Below are 26,904 nucleotides of genomic sequence, written 5' to 3' on the forward strand. Positions count from 1 at the left end.
TTTAAATGTCAGAAATACATGCTTGCTTTCTAACTTTTGTTAACCTCTTATAAACACTATTCTACAAACATTATCTTTATTTTTCCCTACAAAGGTGCTGCCTGCTCAGTTTTTAAAGCATTTTCTGCTTTTTTTAATTAGAACCTATGAAAGATTTTTTCATTCCCTTCAAACAAATTATTTGGGTTGCTCCAGTAAAGCTTTCTTATTTTTAAACTCACTCCCTCGTGCTACAGCATCTCCATGACCTTTCTACTCCCTAGACACAAGAGATTTGATGGATACTGGTGTTGCAGAAAGTCTCTTAACTTACCTGCTCATTGAAAGGCATTCTGTCTTGGGAGGTAAACAGTGGTCCGTGTAAGGAGCATTCTAGTCCCTCTCACTAGCTGATGACATCATGGTGCCAGTAGAGTTTAAATCTAGCACACAGTAACCACACAGTCTCTTTTTGCTCTTAGGTTGCCATGGACCAAGTAGATTAGCATGCCTCGAAAATGCTAGAAAGTGGGGGGGGAGGGGGGGGGGCGGGATGTGCTGTAGTAAAGGATGCACAATTTCGATAAGTATTTGCCACGATTTGTAGATGTAATTTCTGTTTCCCTGGTGCTTCAGGCACTCTGTTTAAGTAAGTACCTGTAATGAAGTTTACCTTGACGGGTTTACTAAATGTTTAGTGTCTATTCTGTCTTGTAAATAAAGAGTTAACCTACTTACAAGGGGTGATTGATAAGTTTGTGGCCTAAGATAGAAGGAGTCAATTTTAGAAAACATAGCACATTTATTTTTTCAACATAGTCCCCTCCAACATTTACACACTTAGTCCAGCGGTCGTGGAGCATACGGATCTTGGACCTTCAGAAAGTGTCCACAGATGGGTGATTGATAAATTAGTGGCCTAAGGTAGCTCTCATTACATGCACATGCAGGTCAAGTCTGAGTGATTATCCAGAAAGCTTATCAATCACCCCTACTTGGACACTTTCTGGAGGTTCAGGATCTGTATGCTCCACGACCGCTGGACTAAGTGTGTAAATGTAGGAGGAGACTATGTTGAAAATTAAATGTGCTAGGTTTTCTAAAATTGATTCCTTCTACCTTAGGTCATGAACTTATCAATCACCCCTTGTACTGGCAGTTGAGTGTCTTCTGTCCCTGCTCACCGAACCCGTGAACCTGATTTCCCACAACTGCTAGAAATCTTGAGCAATACACAGAAGATGCTGGAGGAACTCAGCAGGTCAGGCATCATCTGTGGAGGGGAATAAACAGTTGACGTTTCAAGCTGAGAACTCTTATCAGGACTGGGAAAGAATCTTGACCTGAAACATTGGCTGTTTATTCCCCTCCATAGATGCTGCCTAACCTGCTGAGCTCCCCCAGCATTTTGTGTGGTTTGTTCTCTACTCCCTAGCTTTCATAATCCTTTGAATGTCCAATGAATCTGTACTACTCTAATTTACAAACATAATAACCAAATATAATCACTACACCAATGGGGACTGTGCTTTCAGCTGAAAGTGCAAAATTTGGAATTCCCTCCCTACCTCATCAACTGAGTTTCTTTTTTGTAATACACTGACAGAAGCCTGGGTACTTTGCTCATCTATTGTGCTCAACATCTATTTCAGTTTGATACCAAGCACCTTGGGCTATGAGGCTACATTAACCATGTGAGCTTAGTGAAGGTCGATTTTATCGTGATTCCTTTGTGCGTATTTGTTATGCTTTACTAGCTATTTGAGGAAGAAGAATAAGCCAGCGTATAATTGTTGATAAAATAGATTTGAAGTTGACATGGTAATACCCATTCCCAGTTTGCTACTTTTGGTACATATTGAAGGAAATGACAGAGGGGAAAAAAAACTAGTTCATCCAGTTCTTTCCACGTGAATAACTATTGAGTCAGAGTTGTATAGTTTAAAAACAGGCATTTTAGCACATCCGTCTATGCCTACTATTACACCTTTCAGTACTGCAATTATGAAGAAAGCATGGCGGCACCTCTACATTCTACTTTCTTTCTTTGTGAAGATTTGGCATGACATATACTATGCTGACAAACTTCTATAGATGTGTGATGAAGAGTATATTGACTGGCTGCATCATAGCCTGATATGGAAACACCAATGCCCTTGAATGGAAAATTCTATAAGTAGTAATAGGGCCCAGTCCATCATGGGTAAAACCCTCCCCACCATTGAGTACATCTACATGAAACTATGTTGCAGGAAAGCAGCATCCATTAACAGCGATCCTCATCACTTAGCATATGCTCTCTTCTCACTACTACTATCAGGAAGGAAGTACAGAAGCCTCAGGACTAACACCATCAGGCTCAGGAATAGTTACTACCCCTCAATGATTAGGCTCTTGAACCAAAGGAGATAACTTCATTTGCCCCATTATTGAAATGTTCCCACAACCCATGGACTCACTTTCAAGGATTCTTCATCTCACGTTCTTGGATATTTATTGCTTATTTATTTATTATTATTATTCCTTTCATTTTTGTATTTGCAGAGTTTGTCTGATTGTCCAAGTTGGTGCAGTCTTTGATTCTGTTACAGTTATTATTGTATATTGGATTTATTGAGTATACCCACAAGAAAATTAATCTTAAGAATTGTATATGGTGACATTTATGTAGTTTGATAATAAAATTACATTGAAGTTTTAAATTTAATCATTGCCTGGTTATCTTTTTGTGCTCTGCTCGTTCAATTGCCTATCTGGATGCCACTTAAATGCTGTTACTGTTGGTGTCTCCATTGGGTCCTCTGACAGTTCATTCCAGGTACCAATTACATGTGTAAAAAAAATTTACCCCACCTCTATATCTTTCATAATTCTACTGTACAGACCTCTATCACATCACTTTTCAGTCACTTATGATCATAGAAACACAATTTCAACCTATCCAAACTCTCTTTATAATTTAAGACTCCAATCCAGGCAATATCTTTGCAAAACGTTGCTGTACCCTCTCTGACATAATTGCATCTTTCCTACAATGTGGCACCCAGAAGTGCACACAATACTGCAAAGGCTCCCTAACCAATGCTCTGTGCATTTGTAACATGCCATTCCAATAGATGTACTCGATGCCTCATCTGATGAAGGCAAATATTCCACACGTTTTTTCCCACTACCCTACCTACTGATTTTGCGACCTTCAGGGAACAACGTACTGTATCCCTAGGTCTCCTGGTTCAATACTTCCTGGGGCCCAGCCATTCATTGTGAATGATCTGGCCTGGTTTAACTTCCCAAAATGCATAATGTCATACTTGTCTGCGTTAAATACCATGTGCCATCCCTTTGCTCATTTTCCCAGATGATTAATCTCCTGGCGTAAACTTAGTCAACCTTCTTCAAGGTCCACGATGGCTACTAATGGTGGTCCCTTCTGCAACCCTGCTTTCTCATCCAAATTATTAATATATATGACAACAAAAGCAGGACCTAGCATCAATCCTTTTGGCACACCATTGGTTACAGATTTTCAGTCTGAACAATAACATTCTACTACCATCTTCTAATTCGCATTATTAAAACTATTTTATATCCAAATTGTCTTGCTCACCCTGGATCCTGGTGTTCTCACCTTCTGGAACAGCCTACCATGCAGTACCTTGCCAAAGGCCTTACTAAAATTCATATAGAAAATGTTTTACTCCTGGCCCTTGCCAATGCTTTTGCTCATCACTTCAAATTCATAAGGTGTGATTTCCCACTTACAAATTCATGCTAACTATTCCCAATCAGTTCTTGCTTTTCCAAAAGCAAATAAATCCTGTCCGAGAAATCTTTTCAATAACTTTCCCATTGTTGATGTAGTTTCTGGTTTATCCTTACTTCCCTTCTTAAATAAAAGCACAATGTTAGCAATCTTCCAGTGTTTCCCAGAGCCTTATCTGTGGGTAATAAAGTTACAAAGATCTTTGCCAGGGCCCCAGCAATTTCTTCCATTGCTTTTGGGCCGTTACCTTGCATCAGGTCTGACAATGGAGAGGGAAGACAGCGAGTATAAAGACAGAGAGGGAGAGGAATAGCAAGGGGCCAGTAGGTCCCTGGTGAACTAAACAGAAATGAAGGATGCAGGCAGCTGGGAGGGTGGTTAAGTGGGAACACAGAACATACCAGTGCTGGAATCTAATAAGGAAGAAAGATGATAATGAGAACCATTGTGGGAGAAATGAATGGCTGATGGAACCAGATCAGGAAAAGGGTTTCAGTGGGTAAAATGTATGAGTAGTAAGAGGATGGAAAAAGGAGGGCAATGGGAACAAATGAGAGTGACGGGCGTAAATGGGGATATGGCAAAAGGGACAAAACATGGGAGCACTGGAGATGGATTAGGAGAGTGGAGAAAACACAGGAGGTAAAGGTTACATTAAAACGGAAAATTCAACGTTCGTAACATTGTGTTGTAGACTATCAGATTTCTGATTCAGATTCAGTTTATTGTCATTTATAAACCACAAATACAATGCAGTTAAAAAATGAGACAACGTTCTCCAGAATGATATCACGAAAAAGCACAAAACAGACCACACAAGAAAAACCACATAACGTTTGGTAATCCCCAATCCAGAGTCTGGAGAGGCTGCTGCGTATCGATATTACCCTACCGTTTTAGCACGTTCCCCGGAAAGGAACTACAAACCCATCAGGCAAACCTAAAGCTACAAGACCTGCACAAAACCACATAGATTACATATAAGTATAGTTAACATATAGTTTCAACAGTGCAGACAATACCATAATTGATAAAAGACTAACTGACAGAGGCCACATAATTATAACACATAGTTTCAACAGTGCAAAGCAATACCGTAATCTGATAAAGAGCAGTCCATGGCACGGTTTAAAAGAAAGTCTCAAAAGTCCTGACAGCCCATCATCTCACGCAGACAGTAGGAAGAAGAAAAACTCTTCCTGCCATGAACCTCCAGCGCCGCAGCTTGCCGATACAGCACTTTGGGAGCTCTGACCACAGCCAACTCCGAGTCCGTCTGAAAACTTTGAGCCTCCAACTAGCCCTCCGACACCGAGCACCCAGCACCATCTCTGCCGAGCGCTTCGACCCCGGCCCCGGCCGCCAAGTAACAGGCAAAGCTGAGGGTTCGGGGCCTTCCTCCCAGAGAATTTTCCAATCGCACAGTAGCAGTAGCAGCGAAACAGGCATTTCAGAAGTTTCACCAGATGTTCCTCCGTGCTTCACACGTCCGTCTCCATCAAATTAAGATTGTACATGGCCCCTACTTACAGATAACAGATATTCATTCCTGGAGTGGATGCTGCGCGCTGCATCGCGCTGCCAACTTGGCTGAACAGAATATAAAGTATTGACTCTGTAGTTTGCATTGGGCATTACTCTGCCAATGGAGATAGAAACATAGAAAACCTACAGCACAATATAGGCCCTTTGGCCCACAAAGCTGTGCCGAACATGTCCTTACCTGAGAAGTTACCTAGGGTTACCCATAGCCCTCTATTTTTCTGACCTCCATATACCTGTCCAGGAGTCTCTTAAAAGATCCCATCATATTTGCCTCCATCACTGTCGCGGGCAGCCCATTCCATGCACTCACCACTCTGTGTAAAAAAAACTTACCCCTGACATCTCCTCTGTATAGGTGTCCCCACTTTACGAATGTTAACTTTATTCCACTTCACTTTTACAAAAGACCTACATTAGTAACCTATTTTCACATTACAATGAGGATTTTCGCTTTTATGAAGATTTTTCCCATATAAATTAACGGTTCTTCGTTTTACACCATTTTGGCTTAAGAAAGGTTTCATAGGAATGCTCTACCTTTGTAAAGGTGGAGGCACACCTGTACCTGCTTCCAAGCAGCTTAAAACTGTGCCCTCCTGTGCTAGCCATTTCAGTCCTGGGAAAAAGCCTCTGACTATCCACACGATCAATACCTCTCATCATCTTATACACCTCAATCAGGTCACCTCTCATTCTCTGTTGCTCCAAGGAAGAAAGGCCAAGTTCACTCAACCTATTCTCATAAGGCATGCTCCCCAATTCAGGCAATATCCTTGTAAATATCCTCTACACCCTTTCTATGGTTTCTACATCCTTCCTATAGTGAAGTGACCAGAACTGAGCACAATACTCCAAGTGGGGTCTGACCGGGGTCTGAACAGGGTCCTATATAGCTGCCACATTAGCTCTCAGCTCCGAAACTCAATCCCATGATTGACGAAGGCCAAAGCACCATATGCTTTCTTAACCACAGAGTCAACATGGGCAGTAGCTTTGAGTGTCTTACGGAGTCTGACCCCAAGATCCCCCTGATCCTCCACACTGCCAAGAGCCTTCCCATTAATACTATATTTTGCCATCATATTTGACCTACCAAAATGAACTACCTCACACTTATCTGGGGTGAACTCCATCTGCCACTTCTCAGCCCAGTTTAGCGTTCTATCAATATCCCACTAACCTCTGACAGCCCTCCACACTATCCACAACACCTTCAACCTTTGTGTTATCAGCAAACTTATTAACCCATCCTTCTTCTTCATCATCATGGTCATTTCTAAAGATCACGAAGAGTAGGTGTCCCAGAACAAATCCCTGAGGCACCCCACTGGTGGCTGACCTCCATGCAGAATATGACCCATCTACAATCACTCTTTGCCTTCTGTGGGCAAGCCAGTTCTGGACCCACAAAGCAATGTCCCCTTGGATCCCATGCCTCCTTACTTTCTCAATAAACCTTGCATGGGGTACCTTATCAAATGCCTTGCTGAAATCTATATACACTACACCTACTACTCTATCTTCACCTATGTGTCTAGTCACATACTCAAAAAAAATTCAATCAGGCTCGTAACGCACGACCTGCCTTTGACAAAGCCATGCTGATTATTCCTAATCATACTATGCCTCTCCGAATGTTCATATATCCTGCCTCTCAGGATCTTCTCCATCAACTTACAAATCACTGAAGTAAGACTCACTGGTCTATAACTTCCTGGGCTATCTCTACTCCCTTTCTTGAATAATGGAACAACATCCGCAACCATCCAATCCTCCAGAACCTTTCCCGTCCCCATTGATGATGCAAAGATCATCACCAGAGGCTCCGCAATCTCCTCCCTCGCCTCTCACAGTAGCCTGGGGTACACCTCGTCTGGTTCTGTGTCTTATCCAATGACGCTTTCCAAAAGGTCCTGCACATCCTCTTTCTTAATATCTACATGCTCAAGCTTTTCAGTCCTCTATAAGTCAACCCTACAATCGCCGAGATCCTTTTCCATAACGAATACTGAAGAAAAGTACTCATTAAGTACCTCTGCTATCTCTTCTGCTTCCATTCACACTTTTCCACTGTCACACTTGATTGGTCCTATTCTCTCACATCTTATCCTCTTGCTCTTCACATACTTGTAGAATGCCTTAGAGTTTTCCTTAATCTTGTCTGCCAAGGCCTTCTCATGGTCCCTTCTGGCTCTCCTAATTTCTTTCTTAAGCTCCTTCCTGCTGGCCTTATAATTTTCTAGATCTCTATTATTACCTAGCTTTTTAAACCTTTCGTAAGTGGGTTCCAAGGTTGGTGTGGGATTGAGAAACGGGGTTGAAACAAAATGTAGCCAGGAGCTCAGGATGGTTACATGCACAGAACATAGAGGTACTGCAAATTACTTATCTCATCTGCACATGGACTCGCGATACTGTGAACCCACATTTGAAGCACTAAATATAATAGATAAGATTGGAGGAGGTTAATATCAGTCTTTGAAATTGTGGGAGTCAGTGGGTTTATTATAAACATCAGTGTGTAGCCTGTCTCCTGATATGGAGAGAGAGATTAAGAAAAGGGGGAGATTGATGCAAATGTAGGAAATCAATGTCTCATCATGAAAACAAGAGCAATACACTTTACCTTTATCTAATATATTATGTTTGTTGTCTTCTGCTGCTGTAGCCCATCCACTTCCAAGTGTTGTGTGTTCAGAGAAGCTCTTCTGCATACCACTGTTGTAACACATGGTTACTTGAGTTACTGTCACCTTCTTGTCAACCTGAACTAGTTTGGCTATTTCCTCTGACCTCTCTCATTAACAGGGCATTTTTGCCCACAGTACTGCCACTTACTGGATATTTTTTGTTCATAGCACCATTCTATGGAAACTCTAGAAATTGTTATGCATGAAAATCCCAGGCAATCAGCTGTTTTGGAGATACTCAAACCAACGTCTGGCACCAACAATCATTCCACAGACTAAGTCACTTAGATCACATTTCTTCCCTATTCCAATGCCTGGACTGAACAATAACTGAACCTCCTGACTATATTTGCCTGCTTTTATGTCCTGAGTTGCTGCCACCTGATTGGCTGATTAGTTATTTGCAATAATGAGGTGCACAGGTATACCTAATAAAGTGGCCACTGAGTGTATGTCAAGTTTAGTCAGTGGATCATGTGAATTCCTTGGAGAGTATGTGGGATGTAGTAGTACCATTAAGAAGGAAAATAGGAGGGCAAAAACTGGCCATGAGATATCCTTAACAGATAAAAGAGAATCTAGAAGATTCTATATGAAGAGTTTTAACCTTTTACTATACATCCCCTCCGTCTTGCACCCTCTAATATAGTCACCTCATCCATGACAAGCAAAGAAAAGAAAGACGCTGGGCCAATTAAAAAAAAAGTGATGCAGTCCAAGACATCAATTATGACCACTTAGGATAAAGATTATCAATTGGTAGATATTCCCCCATTTTTTTTTAATATAATCAGTAAAAGGTAATAAGCATTTCAGTCTGGAAACAGCTACCTCCAGAAGAGAGAATCAATATCTACCACACCTATTGACAAGGCATTTCAGAGACATGTTCTGGGAAAAGAAGAGTAACTAACTATACAGCAGAAGAGATTTTGCAAATGCTGGAGAAAATAAGCAGGTCAAGTAGCATCTATGGAGAAGAATAAATAGACAACACTTTAGACCTAGACCCTTTATCAGGCCTAACTCAGACTATTCCTCCTACGTCACTGGGGAAAGCCAAAAGGCATACGTTTGAACAATCTGGTAAACTGGAATAACCTATCATATTATAATTTCATAAAAGCATTCCATAATCATATTGTTAATATTAACTTTATCGACAATGTTCACTATTCATTGCACATTTATTAAGTAGACAAAACTCTCCACATATAATAATAACCCACTTCAATGTTGTAGTGAAATAAATGAGAATTTATTCTTTATTTTTGAGCACATCAAAAAATATTCACAAAGTTGACTCTCTTGTCTGTGACTACGGGCTTCAGTCAACAGCAAAAGTTAACACTTTCTAATCTTAGTTACTGATCAGGGTTAGTTATATAGCTGAACTGGTGTGCTATCTACTTCGCTTAATTCCTGAACTGCAATACAGAAGGAACCAGGTTTCCAAAGTTAGGAGACAAAACAACAACATACTCAGGTGCAAGGTATGCAAGTCATTATTACTAATTCTAAAATGAACTTATGTAACCTTTACTTGACCATCTTTAATGTATTGTGGGTCACCACAGGTTAATTGAGTATTGCTTAAAAGCCTTCCATAAACATTGGGTTCAGCAAAGAGGTTAAGCAGTTTGTCTGGGGTCAAGAACTTTTCTGTGAGCTATGCTCAGTTGTTGAGTTGAGAATGAAGTTACTGAAGGAAAACGTCAAAAACCAGTTATTCTGCAAAGATTTAGCCCATTCTTTTTCTGCTTTAGTACACCATAATGCATGCTGACTTGGTCTTGTATGATTTTGTTATAAAAGTAAAATAGTGCAAAGTTGATTTACAAATGTATTATGGCACATTGCACCTTATGTTATTTCTGTACTTTTATAGGTTTTTATACTCTGAGCTACTGCTTCAAAACTTCAGATGGATACCAGTACAACATAACAATGAAGGAGTGCTGAGGTGCCACCTTTCAGGTAAGATGTTAAACAGAGTACCCATAAATATCCCATGGTACTCTTTTAAACGATTCCTGGACACTATTTATCTCAAAGACCATAGAATAAACCAAATGAATAATTAACCATTTTGGTCTTGCTATTTACTTAATGAGTAATCGTGCATTAAAAGCATTTGAAAATAAAAAATGAAAATGTTGGAAATCTAAAACAATTGCAGAAAATGTTAGAGATACTCAGCAGGTCAGGCCTTCTATGTGGGAAGAGAAACAGGTCACCATTTCAAGTAGGAGATCTTTTGTCAAAACAGTTCATTGCCGACCTGAAACATTGACTTTTTTTCTCTTCCCACAGATGAGGCCTGAGCTACTGAGTATTTCCAACATTTTATTTAAAAGCACATAATCGGTTTTGACATACTTTCCTTAGGATACAAGTTCTTCCTTTATGAAAGATACAAAATAACTTTGTTAATGACAAGCAAATTACTAAATTATTCACAAAAACATTTACAAAGTTTATGAAGAACAGGCTTTGAAATCACTAAGTGCTTGATTAGGAGCATGAAAAGAAGGAAGAACAATAATGATAATGCCATAAATTGGGGAGTTGTAATGCTGAGAGAATCTAAAAATTCTGAATTACAGAGATTGTACAATACTACTATCAACAAGTCCTTTTGTTCTCAAGTGAAACTTGCAATCTGATTAGTTCAAGCAATGAAATTATTTTATTAATTATCAAGAAATTCTACCTCACTGCTATGTGTGAATTTAGGTTAAAAGCTGAAATAGCTTATTTACCCAAGGTGTTCAATAAGGCATGTGCCAGTAGATTTCTAGGGAAAGTTGAACTAGTATTTTGTACAAGCACTGGATGCCTAACAGTGTAAAGGGATTAAGCTTCTATCTTTTTCTGAAGCAGGTACCAATAGGTTGAGTCTGAAGAGAAAGTGGAGATCCAAACTGTGATTTATATCAAATACAAAATTCTAATATTATAAATGGAATCCTTCCTAACTTTTAAGTTATAGTTTTCACTTTCAATCAGAAAGCAGGCATTTTAAAATTAAATACAAGGTATATATTACACAAAGTTCCATTAATTGTCTTCCATATCTAAGATATTGCTTTTCAGTAACAGTGGGGCCCACTGAGGGTAGAAATGTAATGCACATTGCAAGTGATCTGATGTTAAATGAAGCAGCCATGTAACAATATACTGAACATCTGGTCTTAGTTTCCTTGGTAGTGGTTATAAGTATCCAAGAGGATGAGGAGGTGTCCTGGCTAAAGTTGAATGATATATTCTTACAGAAAGGGTCAAAGATTACAAAGGAAATACATCAAGTAAAGAAATATAACCAAAGAGACATAAAAGGAATAATTTTAATCCTAATGTGTGGTCTGTTTAGGTGAAGATGGTGGGGGATGGTGCTCAAATCTGCAGAAGTTGATTGGAAACCCCAGTCAGAGAGGTAATTTGGTGTTCAACCATACACATAACAGGTCTGAGAAAGTATGTCCACTGGCTCCTGGGGTATTCATTGGCATGGAATAATATGGCATTGTCAATATCAAGCAGCTTACCCATGTGCACATGATGATACATTACGACTTAGCTTTCAGGCATGTAGGGCTGATAAGCTTTCCATTGGTTCACTCACAACTGCTACGGGAGCTCAGCAAGTCAGGCGGTATTAATGGAGGGGAATAAAGAGTGGCCATTTCAGGCCAAGACCTTTAATCAAGAGTGGATAGGAGGAGGGCAGAAGTGAAATAAGAACGTGCTGGGGATTTCACATTGGCCTAAGAGACTGAAATTACAGAGTTGTCTGGGGCTGTGGCAGTTCATGAAGGTGCCTCCATGTTCTATCGATCAAAGTGAACATAAAAGACATTGAGCTCATCTGGAGCGAAACTTGGTTGATATTTATGTAGCTTGGTTTTGCTTTGTAGGAGGTGATGACATTCAAGCCCTGCCACAGCTGTCGAGCATCCTTCTGTGATTCAGGATTGGTCTAGAAATGTCATGTCACATGTGAGATGGCTTTTAGGAAGTCATACCTAGACCTCTTGTACTTTCCTGGATCGCCTGTCCTGAACACCACTGATCTAGCCCTCAGCAGATTGCGGATCTCTTAGTTCATCCACGGCTTCTTGTTGGCGAAGACTCAGAATGAGTTTGTGGGGACACACCCACTCATGAGTGTCTTTATGAAGTCCATGACAATCATGGCGTATTTATTCGGGTTTTTGATGAGTCCTTGAACATGGCCCAGTCGACCAACTTAAAGCAATAACGTAGCTGTTTTTCTGCCTCCCATAACCTTCTCTTTGTTGTCCTTGCCTCTGGTGCCTTGCTCTTTAGTCTCTGCCTCTATACAGATAGGAGGAAGACAGCCAGATAATCCACTTTCTGGAATTGCAGTTGAGGGATGGAATAGTAGGTATTCTTGATGGTAGTGTAGCAGTGGTCAAGTGTATTGGGTCCTCAGGTGCTGCAAATGATGCACTGATTGTAGTTGGGCAGAGCTTGAAGTCCCCAACAAGGATGTAAGATATATTCGGGTAGGCTGTTTCTTGTTTTTTTTAAATCATGGCACTCAATACATCTTCCTTGATACCTGCCTTTGGTGGGGTCTCAATTGTGGTCAGAATCATGGCAGAAACCTCTCTTGATAAGTAGAACAGTTGGTCTTTATCCAGTACCTTATCCAGATACAGCAGGTGGTGAAAAAGGCAAATGGTATGTTGGCATTCATAGCAAAAGGATTTGAGTACAGGAGCAGGGAAGTTCTACTGCAGTTGTACAAGGCCTTTGTGAGACCGCACCTAGAATATTGTGTGCAGTTTTGGTCCCCTAATCTGAGGAAAGACATTCTTGTCATAGAGAGAGTACAAAGAAGGTTCACCAGATTGATTCCTGGGATGGCAGGACTTTCATATGAAGAAAGACTGGATTGACTAGGCTTATACTCACTGGAATTTAGAAGATTGAGGGGGGGGGGATCTTATTGAAACGTATAAAATTCTAAAGGGATTGGACAGGCTAGATGCAGGAAGATTGTTTCCAATGTTGGGGAAGTCCAGAACGAGGGGTCACAGTTTAAGGATAAAGGGGAAGCCTTTAAGGACTGAGATGAGGAAAAACTTCTTCACACAGAGAGTGGTGAATCTGTGGAATTCTCTGCCACAGGAAACATTTGAGGCCGGTTCATTGGCTATATTTAAGAGGAAGTTAGATATGGCCCATGTGGCTAAAGGGATCAGGGGGTATGGAGAGAAAGCAGGTACAGGGTTCTGAGTTGGATGATCAGCCATGATCATACTGAATGGCGGTGCAGGCTCAAAGGGCCGAATGGCCTACTCCTGCACCGATTTTCTATGTTTCTATGTAAACCGCATCCAGAAGGTAGCACGCATAAACAGGGAGCATCTGCACTAGTGTGATAGACATCAGTGATAGTCCTTGCGCATAAATTTACTGAGTACTGTGCAAGCCACATTTGACTTACTAGTGTCCAAATGAACACTGCAATCAAGTCCAGTTCCCTGGCTGTCTGCACACTTTCATCCATGCACTGTAACAACTAGCCAAGACTTCCAATACAACACCTCCCAAATACACAATTGGGGATACAGAGGAATAGCTCTTTTCTCAAATGGCTGTGGAAGTGATGTGTTAGAGTAAAGCGGGAAAAATGAGTAGATGCAAGCAAAATATGCCATGATGATTATTCTTTCTAACCCAGTGATAATTCAGGTGGTTCTAGAATTGTACCCAAAAATGGGAGAGCTTTGGACCTGCTGCTTAGTCCTTCTTCTTGCCTCTATTCATACCTTCTTGGTGTCAGCTACAGACATTTTTCGAACACAAGAAATAAAAATCACAGTCTTGTAGCTATGATGGCCCTTGGCATGATATTAAACAATGAATCTTAGAGCAAGTTTTCAAAGCATTTAAAAAAAAATCTGTGTGTAATGTCTTAATTGTTGATGTGAAATGGAATTCTCTTTGTCATCTTGTACCTGGGCAGCTTGAAATCCATTACAAATCCATTGGAGCCAACTTTGTATCCCAATTGGAGGTGGTCTTATTCATTCCCAGCACCTTGAGAAGTTAATCCAGCCTAAAGTAACTGCAGTTGCAAATGGGAAAAAGTAAAAAAAAACAAATGCTGGAATAAATAGGAAGTAAATTGGTGAAATGAGCAGGTGACCAAGATGGATCAGTAAGGTGGTAGATCTATAAAGCTTAGAAATGAAAGACAAAAGTTATGCCTTCAATACACCAAGCATCTTTTTCATACCTGCCCCTGGTACTTGCATTATTTGCATTAATCGTTTTACTTGTCTTTTTCCTCAAGATAAAATTATTTTTAGTTCATTTCCTTGATCTTGAAACTGCTGGGCATTACATATAATGAGAAACACAAGGGACCACACATGCTGAAACTTGGAGCAACACACAAGATGCTGGAGGAACTTAGTGGATCGGAGAGGGAATTGGACTGATGATGTTTTGGGTTGAGACCATTTATCTGGACAACATTATATCTGAAAGCATTAATCTTAATGCATTTGTTGGAAATTATACTCTCAAATGATGATGAATCAGTGAATAGGAAGGAGATAGATAGCCTAGTGGCATGATGTCATGACAACAACTTTTCCCTCAATGTCAGGAAAAACAAAAGAGTTGGCCATTGGCTTCAGGAAGCAGGGCAGTGTACATGTCCTGTTGAGGTTCAGAGCTCAAGTTCCTAGGTGTAAATGTAGCAATAGTCTATCTTGGTACAACCACTTTGATGCCATGGTTAAGAAATAGCACTATTTTCAGAGATGATATTCAGCATATCCCTGTTGACCCCACCCATTTTTTTGTTTTTGTTTTTTTACAGATGTACCATAGAAAGCATTCTATCAGGATGCATCACGGTTTGGAATGGCAACTACTCTTCCCAAGGCCACAAGAAACTGCAGAGTTTTGGATACAACTCAACATATCATGAAAACTGGCCTCCCCTCTATGGAGTTCTTCACCAATTCTCATTGACTCAGTAAAGCAGCCGACATAATCAAAGATCCCATCCACACTGTACATTTTCTCTTCTTACCCTTCCACATATACTACCATACTCAAGAATGGAATTCTATCTACTCTTATAAGATTATAAAACAGAACAATTATAAAATAAGTAGACTCTTGACCTCATAATCGATCTCATCATAAACTTGTATCTTATCATCTGTCTGCACCACACTGAAGTAGTAATAGCGATAAGGAAATGGTGGATGAACTGAATAAGTATTTTGCATTAGTCCAGGGTGGAAAGCATTAGCAACATCCCAGAAATTGAAGAGAGTTGTGGGGGGGGGGGGGGCATAAGCGAGTGTAATCACTATTACTAAGGAGAAGGTGCTTCGGAAGCTGAAAGGCCAACTGGACCGGATGGACTACACTCCATTGTTCTGAAAGGTAGCTGAAGAAATTGCGGGGGCACCGCAGTAGTGACCTTTCATGAATTACTAGAGTCTGGAATGGTTCCAGAGAAATGGAAAATCACAAATATCACTGAACTTTTTAAAAAGGGAGGTAAAAGACAGGAAAAAATAGACCAGTTAGACTGACTTCAGCGCCTGGAAAGATGATAAAATCTTTTATCAAGGATGAGGTTTAGGGAACTTGGGAGCACATGATAAAATAGGCTGAAGTCCAAATTTCCTTAAGGGGAGATCTTGACTAATAAATCTATTGGCATTCTTTGAGGAAATAACAGGCAGGATAAACAGAGGCGAGTCAGTGGATGTTGATTACTTGGGTTTTCAGAAGGCCTATAATTTACTAAGGGAAGCAAATTTATGTAGATGTATGTTCCGTTAAAACACAGGAGAAAGAATCCATTATTAAGAACCCATGTCAACCAGGACATACACTCTTCTCATTGCTATCATTAAGGAGGAGGTACAGGAACTTGAAGACACACACTCAACGTTTCAGGAATTGCTTTTCGCTGTCCACCATCAGATTTATGATTGGACAATGAACCCATCCACACTACCTCAACTATTTGATTTCTCTTCTTCTGCACTTCTTTGGCATGATGCATTTAATTTATACATACATATTTCTTCCTGTAATATATAGTTTTTATTATTATGTATTGCAATGTACAACAAATGCCAGTGATATTAAAGGCATTGAATCTGTGAAATTCACTGCCACAGACGGCGGTGGACACCAAGTCATTGGGTATATTCAAAGTGGAGGTCGATGGGTTCTTAATTAGTGAGGGCATCAGAGGTTACCAGAAGAATGTGGCTGAGAGGAAATAATAAATCAGTCATGACTGAATGGCAGTGCAAACTTGATGGGCTGAGTGGCCTCATTCCACTTGTATGTCTTATTGCCTTTCTCTGTAACTGTAACAGTGTATTCTGCATTCTATTACTGCTTTCCCTTGATAAATCTCAATGAACTGAAGTGACGTAATGATCCATATGGGTGGCATACAAAACAAACTTTTTCACTGTTCAAGTAACAATAATAACAAAAAATAAATTTACACATTTAACATTTGATTTAAACAAATTAACATTCCACATATTAGAAGAGAGAAATTGTACTTCATACTGTACAATACTATATATTTATATTACAGTTCTGCATTTTTAAAATACAGGAATTTGAGAAGCAAAGTAAATAACCCAGCATATCAAAAGTTTAATAACTATATTCAAATCTCACATTATTCAAAATAAGCTCATTTTAATTAAAAGATGTAGACAGTAAACCTGTGTATCCATCAAGAGAGAAACTGCGTTGACTTTCATGGAAAAATAATTGAACATAGATTTAGAAATAAAATGTGTCTTAAATTGCAGAGAAAGAGCACGGCTGCTCGGGAACAAAAGGGATGCTTGTAATAGATGGAGACAAAATGATAAGGTGGCAACAGGCAGTATAGCTTTGATTTGCACTTAGTCCAGAGCATGGACTAATGATCTGGAGATAAAAGTTCAAATTCCCACTATGCCAACTAAAAGAATTCAATTAATTAAATAAATCATTAATGAAAATTGAGTATTGATAAAATACTCACTGTTTAAAAAAATCTAGTACATACTTTTTGTAAACCTGGTCTGGCCTTTGTTTGATTGCACTCCCACATGCAAGGAGTAGACTTTTAATGGCTCTCTAGAACAATAAAGCAAACCTTTCAGTTTACGAGCAATTAGGATGAGAAATTGGTGTTGGCTTTGTCAGTGACATTAACATCTCAGTAATGAACAAATAAAAACAACCTCTGGTGAAATGGAGAACAAAAAAAACTGAGGTGGGGAGAGTGTTGAGGCATCAAAGGAAGATTGAAGACATCAGACAGAAAGACTGGACAGATTAGCAGTGAATTCTTGTTCCTCCAAGCCCAGAACAGAGTTGAAGAAGTACTTATCTGCCACCTCTTGAACCTTATTTTAATTGCTGGGTTTCTTGAGTTTGGAAAATGTGAGCAGCCGTTAACATTTGAAACATTGTGAACCATATCACCTCCTCAACTTAGTTGAATGTGAAACTCACCTCCCTGTGTAAATTGATTGCCTGTTCCTAGTATTTCATGTTAAAATGAGGTGGAAGGAAAGAAGTAAGGGAGGAAAGCATCATTATTTGATCTGACTATAATGGAATGGTGCCTGAAAATCCCTATATCACGTCCTGTTCTTTTCCCACTTCAATCCGAAAAACTTATTGCTTGAAAGAGAGGGAATATATCAGGGTAAATACCCCAATCAAGCCCATGGATAGACATAAAATCTAGGATTTTGGTGGGGAAGAAAGGTTATGTTGCAGGCAAGTTTGCATGTAATAAGGGCCTTGTTTAATATAGCACCCGTCATAACACCAGCAGCTCGTTCATATCCCGTTCAATCATTAAGGTTGCATTTCATGAACAGGAGACATTGCCAAGAGGGGAAACAAACAGCACCTTCGGGAAGTCAGCATAAAAAAACCCACAGGGTAACCCCTATATTTGGGCATTTAATATTAGCATGGTCAAACAATTGGCCTAACGTTGAAATGTCTGTGCATTCAATGTAGAAATGTTGGCAATTCAGTAGGCGTGGGACTGCAGATGATGTCATTGCTAATCTTCTTAAGTTTACAAGGTGTGATGCACCTTTAAAATATCCGCAATACTCAGTAAAACAAAAGGAAAACTAAACCTCACGTACTGCAGGCATTACCTTCCTCCAACCCTGGACCTAGATAAATCTCCACAACAATCGTCATCCAGCTTGCTCACGTCATTCCATTGGGCGAAAGACGTTAATGATAGACAATTGGAGCAGCCACTGGTGCTTGCGGATTCCGACATTCGCCTCGAGAAGACGTCACGCGCACAGCCGGAGAGGCGGGATTTAGTTTCTTTCGCAGTTACAGTTGGATTTTGGGGAGGGAGGGGTTGCTGGAAAGGGAATGTTTGCCCGTCACCGCGTGCACTTCTCCGCGCGTGCTCACTTTTGAATAATTAACGCACCGCCCACGCGCAATGATTGACAGCGCGAAAACGCCTCCTCGTCGAATGGTGCAACGCAGATTCCTCCCACCGCTCATCGTGATTGGTGATCGTGACCGTGGAGGGCTGGCAATCCTGTGAGATCTGAGTGCTGATTAGACAGTGCACATGCCAATTAATCAGATCCGGAGGCTTTTTCATTGTGAAGTTAGGTTGAGCGGCAGTAGATGGAGGAAGATCCTTATTGAATGTAGAGTGTATTTTGTTAGAGTCTTTTAATAGAGCCATGACTGGATTTCTTTGGCTGGGCAGCATGAATTGTGAAAGGTCATGGCACTGAGTCCTGATGATGAAGACTATGACACCTCTCAGGTCAGCCTTTAAGAATCATTTTGCTACTTTCCTTAAAGGCTTAATGTGCCTGCGTGTGTTGTGTGGTAATATGAGGAGAAAGTCTTAGTTAGTAGTGTCTGCTGTTGCTACTGGGCAAGGCCTTTTCATACCACTCTTACAAAACACACAGCACTGGGAAATAATGATATCCTTTTCATAGACATGTGAAAGGTTCAGGCAAGTGGAATAGTTTGTAGTTCAAGATGTCAGTCTCTCCGTTTAGAAGAAAAAAGTAACCTAATTGATTATTCAAGCTAACCGTGTAGGAATTTGCTTTAATGAGTCATAAATCTTTACAGAGATTACATGAGATAGCAGGATATCGCCTTGTTGTGCATCATCTGTGCATAAAGATGGTGTACACATGGATTGAGTGTAACTGATCTTTCTTTTGTGGTGCTGTTAAAAATAGTTGCAACTCTAGATGGGTTCGTTCCCATGTGCTTCAGTATCATTTTGAATGTATTTTGAAACGTTATGAAATCTAGTGTTTAAAACTATAAATATTTACCAGCCAAGCCAATGTTTGAGCTTACCTCACCTTCACATTACCAATTAACCAGTCATTATTTTAGTTATTTTTATGGTTTGTTATGTAATCAAAATATTAAATGTCCACATCAGCAGTGTTCCTGCATTAGAATTAAATCTTAAAACCTTACTGTCTAAATATGCCATTTTCATTGCAAATTTTTAACGACGGTTTTTAATATCTTTTCTGAATTGGTGCTTGGAGTAATTTCATTAGCAAGGGAATTTCATTATTATCATGACAACATAAAAGACGCAACATCATCTTTGAGCCTTCAAAATTAACCTTTAGATTTAATGAGCTAATGTTTTACCAAAAGTCCATTGTTCTGCAATGCAACAACTTAAGGGACTAAGGGTTACAGGGTTCCTGTATGTTTCTGACTTTATTGAAGGATCAATATATAGGCATCGAGCTGCATTTTTGTAAGCTAATAATTATCTTGCATGGATACTCTGAAGTGTTAAGATGGCTTTTGTGGAAGTTTGTTGTATTGACTTGTTTGCTATGCTGTGTGGATGGTGAAGGGCAGTCTTTGTATTTTTGCAGAAAAGGTCAGTTTCATTTTCTTGCAAATTTTGTTGAGTATTCTCACTTCCTGTTAAATCTTAAAACAAAACTTGATGTATAAGCCTGACTTTTGGAATGCATGTCCTTGGCCAAAAGCTTGTGTTGAAAATCAGTTATATTTGTTACCTGTTGTTGACCTCTGGTCAAATTGCTCTCTCAAACTGGCAACCATTAAGCTCTCCCAAGGTAATTTAGTCACCTATCCCTGGTTCTTTAGTGGTTGTTAGTGTAATGTACAAATGTTGAAATGTGAATTTCTATAACACACCCAAGCTATCCCATGTCAATGTTAAATGGAAATGGCAGCACAGAAATGGGTAACAATTTAACTGAACTAGAAATAAAGAGCAGCTTTTATACAAAGAAAAAATTAAATTGAATTTTAAGATATAGTTTTCTTAGCCATTGTTATTGAACCCTCAAATGTCCTGTTCTTTGTCCTGGAGTATCAATTATGTACACAACATCGCTTACCAAACTTACAGTTCATACAATCTTGTTTAGAATTGGCACCTATCAATAAATCTGAATAAAATTTTGTGAAACAAGAATCTTCATCAGATAACGGTATAGACTTCAAGCTGTACTTTTTTCATTCTTATGCCTTTTTTGTATTTTATTTACTTTAAATATGGTGCTTGCTTACTGTAGTTTTAGTGTGGTAAAGCACCAGTAAGAGGTATCTCTTTGCCAATGTAGATGGCTCAGTAAGTTTCTTTGTGACTAGCTAACAGTGTTTATGGACAGTAATTGTTTTGATTGCTTTTGTATGATTGGTCTATCACATTAAGTTTTGTGAACTAGCTCAGGTACATTTTTATTTGGCTAAACAACTGTATCATGTTGTCCGGCTGCAATACTCAACCTTAGCTGCTGTCTTTTTGGTGTCTGTGGTTGTTTTCCTAGTCAGTTTGGTACTGTAACTGCAGAAATAGTTTGTAATAGGGTTTCAACAATAAAGTCTCTGTGTGCACTTATTCAAGTTTCAGTGCTTTATAATGTTTTAAAATTTACCATTGAGACTTGATTTTATAGAATAAGTTGTTTTAATTTGGATCACTGCCTGAAAGAAAGATAGAAGCAAATTTGATAATTTTCAAAAATGATATTTGATAATTTCAAGGTTCTGGGACTATGTGAACCGACCAGTTCATCTCTGGTTTCCCTTCCAAGGTGTCAGATAAGAACTGTACTGTACTACCTCACTGAAATGACAAGTCATTTGTTAGCTTTTGATGTAACAAACCAGCTTGTTTGGATAATAAATATCTGCATTCATGCATTTCTAGTAGGGATTCCAGTATTATATCCTGATCACTATCTCAGTCCAGTCAGAAAACTTAAATTCAGATTTAGGATTTTCTTTGCTTTGCAGCTTGGCTTTCTAACCCATAGAGGCAGAGCTATTTTAGGATTTTCTTTGCCAGTAGAGCTATTCCATCTGTGTTTTCGAGTTGCACTGGCAGGAAATATTAATATTCTTGCTAATTATCAAAGATTAGTAACTTGTAGTTTACAGAAAATAGATTTATTGTACAGCTACTTGAAGGTCACAGGGCTACAAGACAATTAATATGTGATAGACAAAACAAGAAATAGATGAAAGAATATGGAGTTACTGCTGGAAAATGATGTAAAGGTAAAATCTCAGCCATGATCTTACTAAATAGCAGAACAGGCACACTGGCCTACTGCTTTTTTTAAAAAATCTTGTTGAAGCAGGGAGGAAGGCAGCAAAATACAAGGTGGACACAGCCTTAGCGATCGAAGGAGGAGTAATCTGGAAGTGGATAGAGTACAAAAGAGTACATCAGCAGTGCAAGGAGAATACTAAATTAGGGTGAGGCTAAGGAGTTTGGTATTGAGTAAAGAATTTTGAAATCAACTGCTGTTTGGGAAGCCACTGCAGTATGCATGGCTGAATGGTTGTGCCTTTTTGAGATGCATTTCCGTGGAAGCTCAGTACAATCTGATTGTTATTTAGTTGAAATTTAAGTGACAAACTCTAATTCTGAACAATTTCAGTTACTTTTGGCGGACTTAAAATTTTAAAGCAAATGGTTTCTTCATTCCAGTGGAACTTTGTATCAATTTTGGTTGCTTCCTCTTTGAGTACATGTTGAGCCTTGCCTTTGTGACAAAGTTTTGTTTGTGAGAATGTTGCTGTAGTTGAAATTACAGTCTATGCACCTCATTGCTATTTCTTCTACATTAGCATTTGTAATGTAGTTATGATATTTTGAAAGGTAGGTTTCATTCCAGCTGCATATTTGTGGGTCCCAAAAATTTAAGATTTTGCAGAATATTGAAAATAATGACATTCAGAAACTGTTTATTATGGGTTTTGATATTTAAGCTGTACAATCAATTATAGTGAAACTATAATTTCATTTCCAATTGTTTGGAAATCTTGATCTGGCATCAGACTTGTTATTAGTTGAGAGTGTGAGATGATGGGGCAGAAGCAGAATGCATAGCCAGGGTTCCAGAATTCAACTAGCACTGAAGTTAGGGCCTAGAACACCAGAGGTCAGAAATGTGGGTAGGTTTGTGGCAGAATTGCATGTATATTTCCTGCTCCCTTAAACTTGCTGAGTTCATGGAAACTTTATTATACTGCCATGTAACATGTTTTCGAAAACAAATGGGTACATTTGGATATTAATAGGAGTTTCATCCAATATTTTTTCATCAAAAAAATCTTAGTCCAAGACTACTAAAGTCACAAAGGTGCTGGATTAATGGAGTTTTACTGTACATGGCTTGCAAATGATCTGATCAATAAGTTGGGATTTAATTCAGTGTTGATCAACCCGGTTGATTTACTTCATTTTAGTGCTATTATCTTATGGTAATATAGAAGGGCTAATCTGTTTTATGAGTAAATGTTACTGTTTGGATAATTTGTTATTCAGTGATACTTAACCTAAATATTCTGAAAGATTAGTGATTTGTGACTGAAGAATTTGATTGCAATGAACTGTCATTTAAGGGGAATAATGTAATTCATTTCTGTATCCCATGAAATGTGTAGTGTTAACCCTGTAAAACCTGCAACTTTCTCACTAAACGCTAGGTTGAGGAACTCTCAAATTGCCAATATAAATTCTGTACTGTTCCATAAACTGTATTTGTGTTTAGCTGGGAAATCTGTGTGTATTTTGACACAGTTTGAGGTTTTACATTTTTTTTCCAAGTCTCTGGAAAAAGCTAAGATGCTTGTGTTTAATATTCTGTGGCTCCTTAAGTTCCTTTTTAATCATGCAAGGTCATGTTTGTTCAGTGTTTGAAACACATGATATACTTCCAGCACTACCTTGATAATACATTTTGCTTATCCTTCCCAAGTCAATGTTCATCTCTACTACTTGTATTTCATGTAATGAAATAATAAATCCAGCACTTGGGGATTGCACATCAAATTGCCACTTTGTATTCCTGGGTCCAGAGCCCTTTGTTATCTTGGTTTTTCTTTTGTAACTTGATAACCAAGAGAAATTTTTCCAATATAATGTTTAGGAAATAGGAATAAATACCTTTTCAAAAGCTTCAAATTATCTTAATATTCTCCTGTGATTTGAACACCATGATTCCAACCAAACTTACCTCTTCACTCTTAAATCTAAGACTCAGCACCTCCTGCAACTGGATCCTTCCTGACCAACAAGCCACAATTATCAAGGACAGACAACACTTCTGCCACATTTATCTGCAGTGTTGGTGGTCTGCAAGGCTGCAGCATCAGCTCCTTAATTTGCTCCATATAGATGGGAAATGGGAAGGAGATAGAGCCTAGATGCATGGTGACCTTTCCTTCAATGCCAGCAAACCAAAAAGAAGCAGTCATTAACATCAGTAACTGGGGTTGAGTACACATATTCATGTTGATGGAGAATGATAGCTTTAAGTTCTTAGATGTCAATATCTTTGATGCAAAGATGGTGCTGACCCAAAATCTTGAAACATCATTTCCCTTCAGATGTTGGAAGCCCTGTGATATTATTGAGAAGGAATTACTTGATTTGGATTCTAGCACAATGAAAGGATGTTTCCTAACCAGGATAATGTGACCAGGAGGGAACTTATGGTGTTCTCATGGTGTTCTCATTTTCTTGCTGCACTAGGCATTCTAAGACGTAGAAATTACAGATTTGGATAGTGCTGTTGAAGATGTTGACAAATAATTGCACTACAGTCACAGTGATGATGGAAAGTGAATGTTTAGGATGGTTGGTGGGCTTCTTTGTTCAAAGTAACTTTATTATCAAAGTACTTGTACGTCACCATATACAACCCTGAGACTAATTTTCTTGTGGGCATACTTAATAAATCCATGAAGAATCAATGAAAGACTGCACTAACTTGGCCATTCAACCAGTTGTGCAAAGGTTAACAAACAGTGCAAACACAAGAAGAAAGTATTAATAATAATAAATGAGCAATAGTTTTTGAGAAAATTAGATGAAATTAACCCATAGGTTGTGGGAACGTTTCAATGAGGGGTGAGTGAAGTTATCCCCTTTGGTTCAAGAAACTGATAAATGCGAGGTAATAACTGTTTCTGAACCTAGTGGTGTGAGTCCTGAGACACCTGTGGTGTGAGGCTCCTGATGGTAGCAGAGAGAAGAGAGCATACCCTGGGTGATATGGGGTCCCTTGTGATGGATACTGCTTTCCCACGACAGTGTTTTGTGTAGATAAGCTCAGTGGTAGGGAAGACTTTTCCCCAATCTTAAGTTTTTATTCAAGTAAATGGAAGTTATTCAGTCCTATTCCTAATTATGCCTTTCACATGGTGAAAATAATTGAGATTTGGAAAGCAATGTGAAATACATGACACCTGGCTTTTTCTTATTAGACTCAGAATTTATGACTTATCTGGAAATTTCTGGCCTTGGTATTCCTAGTGATGTTAATCTCACTGACTATTATAGTTTAATGGTTTGCCTGTTATGTGGCTCAAGTATTGCTAATGCCTTAAATATTTTTAATGTCTCGAGGAATGCAGGCATGCTTCATTTCTAACAAATGCAGTTCAACAATGTCCAATCATCATTGAATATTCTTTCTTTGCCATCATGAAAAGTGGCAGAACTCCTGGGATTGTGATTTGTGACCTACAGCAATCATGACCAGCTTTTGTATAAATTCAGTGAATTGAGAATGTTCTCCCCAGATTCCCATTGACTTTAATTTTACCTAGAATCTTAAATGCCTCAATTGGCCAATTGCAACCCAATATCGAGTGCAGTCAGTTCCACCTCATCTTTTGAAATTTAACTATCTTTCTCAATACTTGGATCAAGGCTATAAGATCTGGAGCCAAATAATCCTGGATTAATGCAAGCTGAGCTTTAGAGAGCAGTCTTTGGAGAGTAAGTGCAATTTGATTGCACTGTCCATAACACTGTGCATTTTGCTGATAGGAATTTAATTTTACTGGAATCTGGATACGAGGTAATTTTGAATATTAAGTACCTGTCATTATGTTTCCTGTGGTAATCAAGTGTTTCTGAACTTGGTATGAAATAATGAAACAATAAATAGAATTCTGCAAATACCAAGAAAAGCAGCATTTGTGGAGAGAAAAGAGTTAACATTTCAGGTCGACGACCTTTCATCAGCACAGTTATTGCTTTTCAATAAAATGGTTGCATTACATTTGTCTTAGTGACATTGATCCATGCAGATTGTTTGATATTCCATGGGATACAGCCTTATTTTTCTAAACTCTTTATAAATTAAATAAATACCCTGAAATTGTGTTTCAGTGTGTTTTGTTTTCCAGCATTGAAATTACCAAACTGGTGATCCAGAAGCCTGAAATCCTATAGCAGTAGTTGTGGAATTTAAATTCAGAATTTAAAAAAAAATAAATCACATTTACCATGAACTATATTGTTGTAAAATCTCACAGTTCTTGTAACTGCCCCTTTCATTATGACTCTTCCCACTAGTGAAAACATCCCGACATCTATCCTGTCAAGCTCCCTTAGGATCTTGTATGTTTGAGGTCATTTCTGATTCATCTAAACTATTGAATACAGACTCAATCTTTGACTTCTCTTGATAAGATGGCCCTCTAATTCAGGAATGTGTTCGGATTGTGTCCAATGTTACAATATCCTTTTGGTTAAAGGGACTAGAACTGTGCATGGAATTCCAGGTGTGGTTTCATCAATTCCTCATACAACTGTGCCAACAACAACCCTGTTCTTAAATTCCAACTCCTCTTGCAGTAAAGGCCAAAATGCCATTTACCACCTTAACTGATTGTTGGACCTGCATGCTAAAGTTGCACAATTCATAAATAAGAGTATCTCGGTCCCTTTTGCGATCTGTCTTCATATAGGTAATACGGATTTTGATTCTTTGTTCCGAAGTCCATGACTTCGCACTTCACATAAACTTTGTTTACTAAATTTTCGCCCAGTCACTTAATGAATCCATGTTCTGTTGCAGGTTCACAATGTCCTTATTATGTCATGCCCTTCCACCTATTTTTTTTGTAGCATCAGTAAACTTGGAAATCTTATATTCAGGTCGTTTGATGTAAGTAAACAGTTGAGGGCCAAGAAGCAGTCAATTCCTTGAGTACTCAACTAGTTACTTCCCTCCAGTCTGATAAAGATTCAATTATTCCACTTCTTTGTTTTTCTATGTGACTATTAGTCTTCAGTCTGTGCTAGTGCACTTACTGCAATTCTTTAGACATGTAATTTAGACCAGCTTCTTGTTTCGTAACTTGTCAAATGCTTCTTGGAAATCTAAACTACACTACATTTATAGGTTCCCCTCTATGAACTCTCCCCTTTATGTTCACTAGTTTACGAAAACGGTCAACTTTGTGAATCTAGACCTACCAGTGCTCTCTGAAAATGAGCTAATAAGTTATTTGTTGAAGGTCAAGTAGGCATGGGCAACAGTGACATTTTACCAGTTAATTTTGGAGCAC

The 26,904-nt window shown here is 38.9% G+C and overlaps 1 protein-coding gene and 2 long non-coding RNA genes across 7 annotated transcripts in view; 2 read left to right on the plus strand and 1 right to left on the minus strand.

Moving 5' to 3' along the window:
* Window positions 1–18,242, minus strand: part of LOC132395878 (uncharacterized) — a 36,513-nt gene extending 18,271 nt beyond the window's left edge. Inside the window, exons 1-2 of the long non-coding RNA XR_009512774.1 lie at window positions 18,183–18,242; window positions 13,968–14,077 (exon numbers count right to left, since the gene is read on the minus strand). This is a non-coding gene — a long non-coding RNA (uncharacterized LOC132395878). The remainder of the gene's footprint in view (window positions 1–13,967; window positions 14,078–18,182) is intronic.
* LOC132395877 (uncharacterized) lies at window positions 9,304–16,310 on the plus strand. 2 transcript variants are annotated; one of them, XR_009512772.1, is made up of 4 exons: window positions 9,304–9,772; window positions 9,866–9,954; window positions 11,351–11,413; window positions 14,840–16,310. It is a non-coding gene; the product is annotated as an uncharacterized LOC132395877 (long non-coding RNA). The 2 variants fall into 2 exon arrangements; XR_009512773.1 differs by having other exon boundaries at window positions 9,304–9,954.
* Window positions 18,243–18,662: 420 nt separating the features above from the next.
* The window catches only part of LOC132395881 (lysine-specific demethylase 2B-like), a 208,606-nt gene continuing 200,364 nt past the window's right edge, over window positions 18,663–26,904 (plus strand). For all 4 annotated transcript variants that reach the window (XR_009512775.1, XM_059973001.1, XM_059973002.1 and 1 more), the window contains exon 1: window positions 18,663–18,826. Coding sequence is in view for 3 of the 4 variants with exons in the window: in XM_059973001.1 (XP_059828984.1) it covers window positions 18,785–18,826 (42 nt within the window). In the remaining variant the exon portion in view is untranslated. The remainder of the gene's footprint in view (window positions 18,827–26,904) is intronic.

Source organism: Hypanus sabinus, chromosome 6, assembly GCF_030144855.1.
Source record: "Hypanus sabinus isolate sHypSab1 chromosome 6, sHypSab1.hap1, whole genome shotgun sequence".
Taxonomy (NCBI): domain Eukaryota; kingdom Metazoa; phylum Chordata; class Chondrichthyes; order Myliobatiformes; family Dasyatidae; genus Hypanus; species Hypanus sabinus.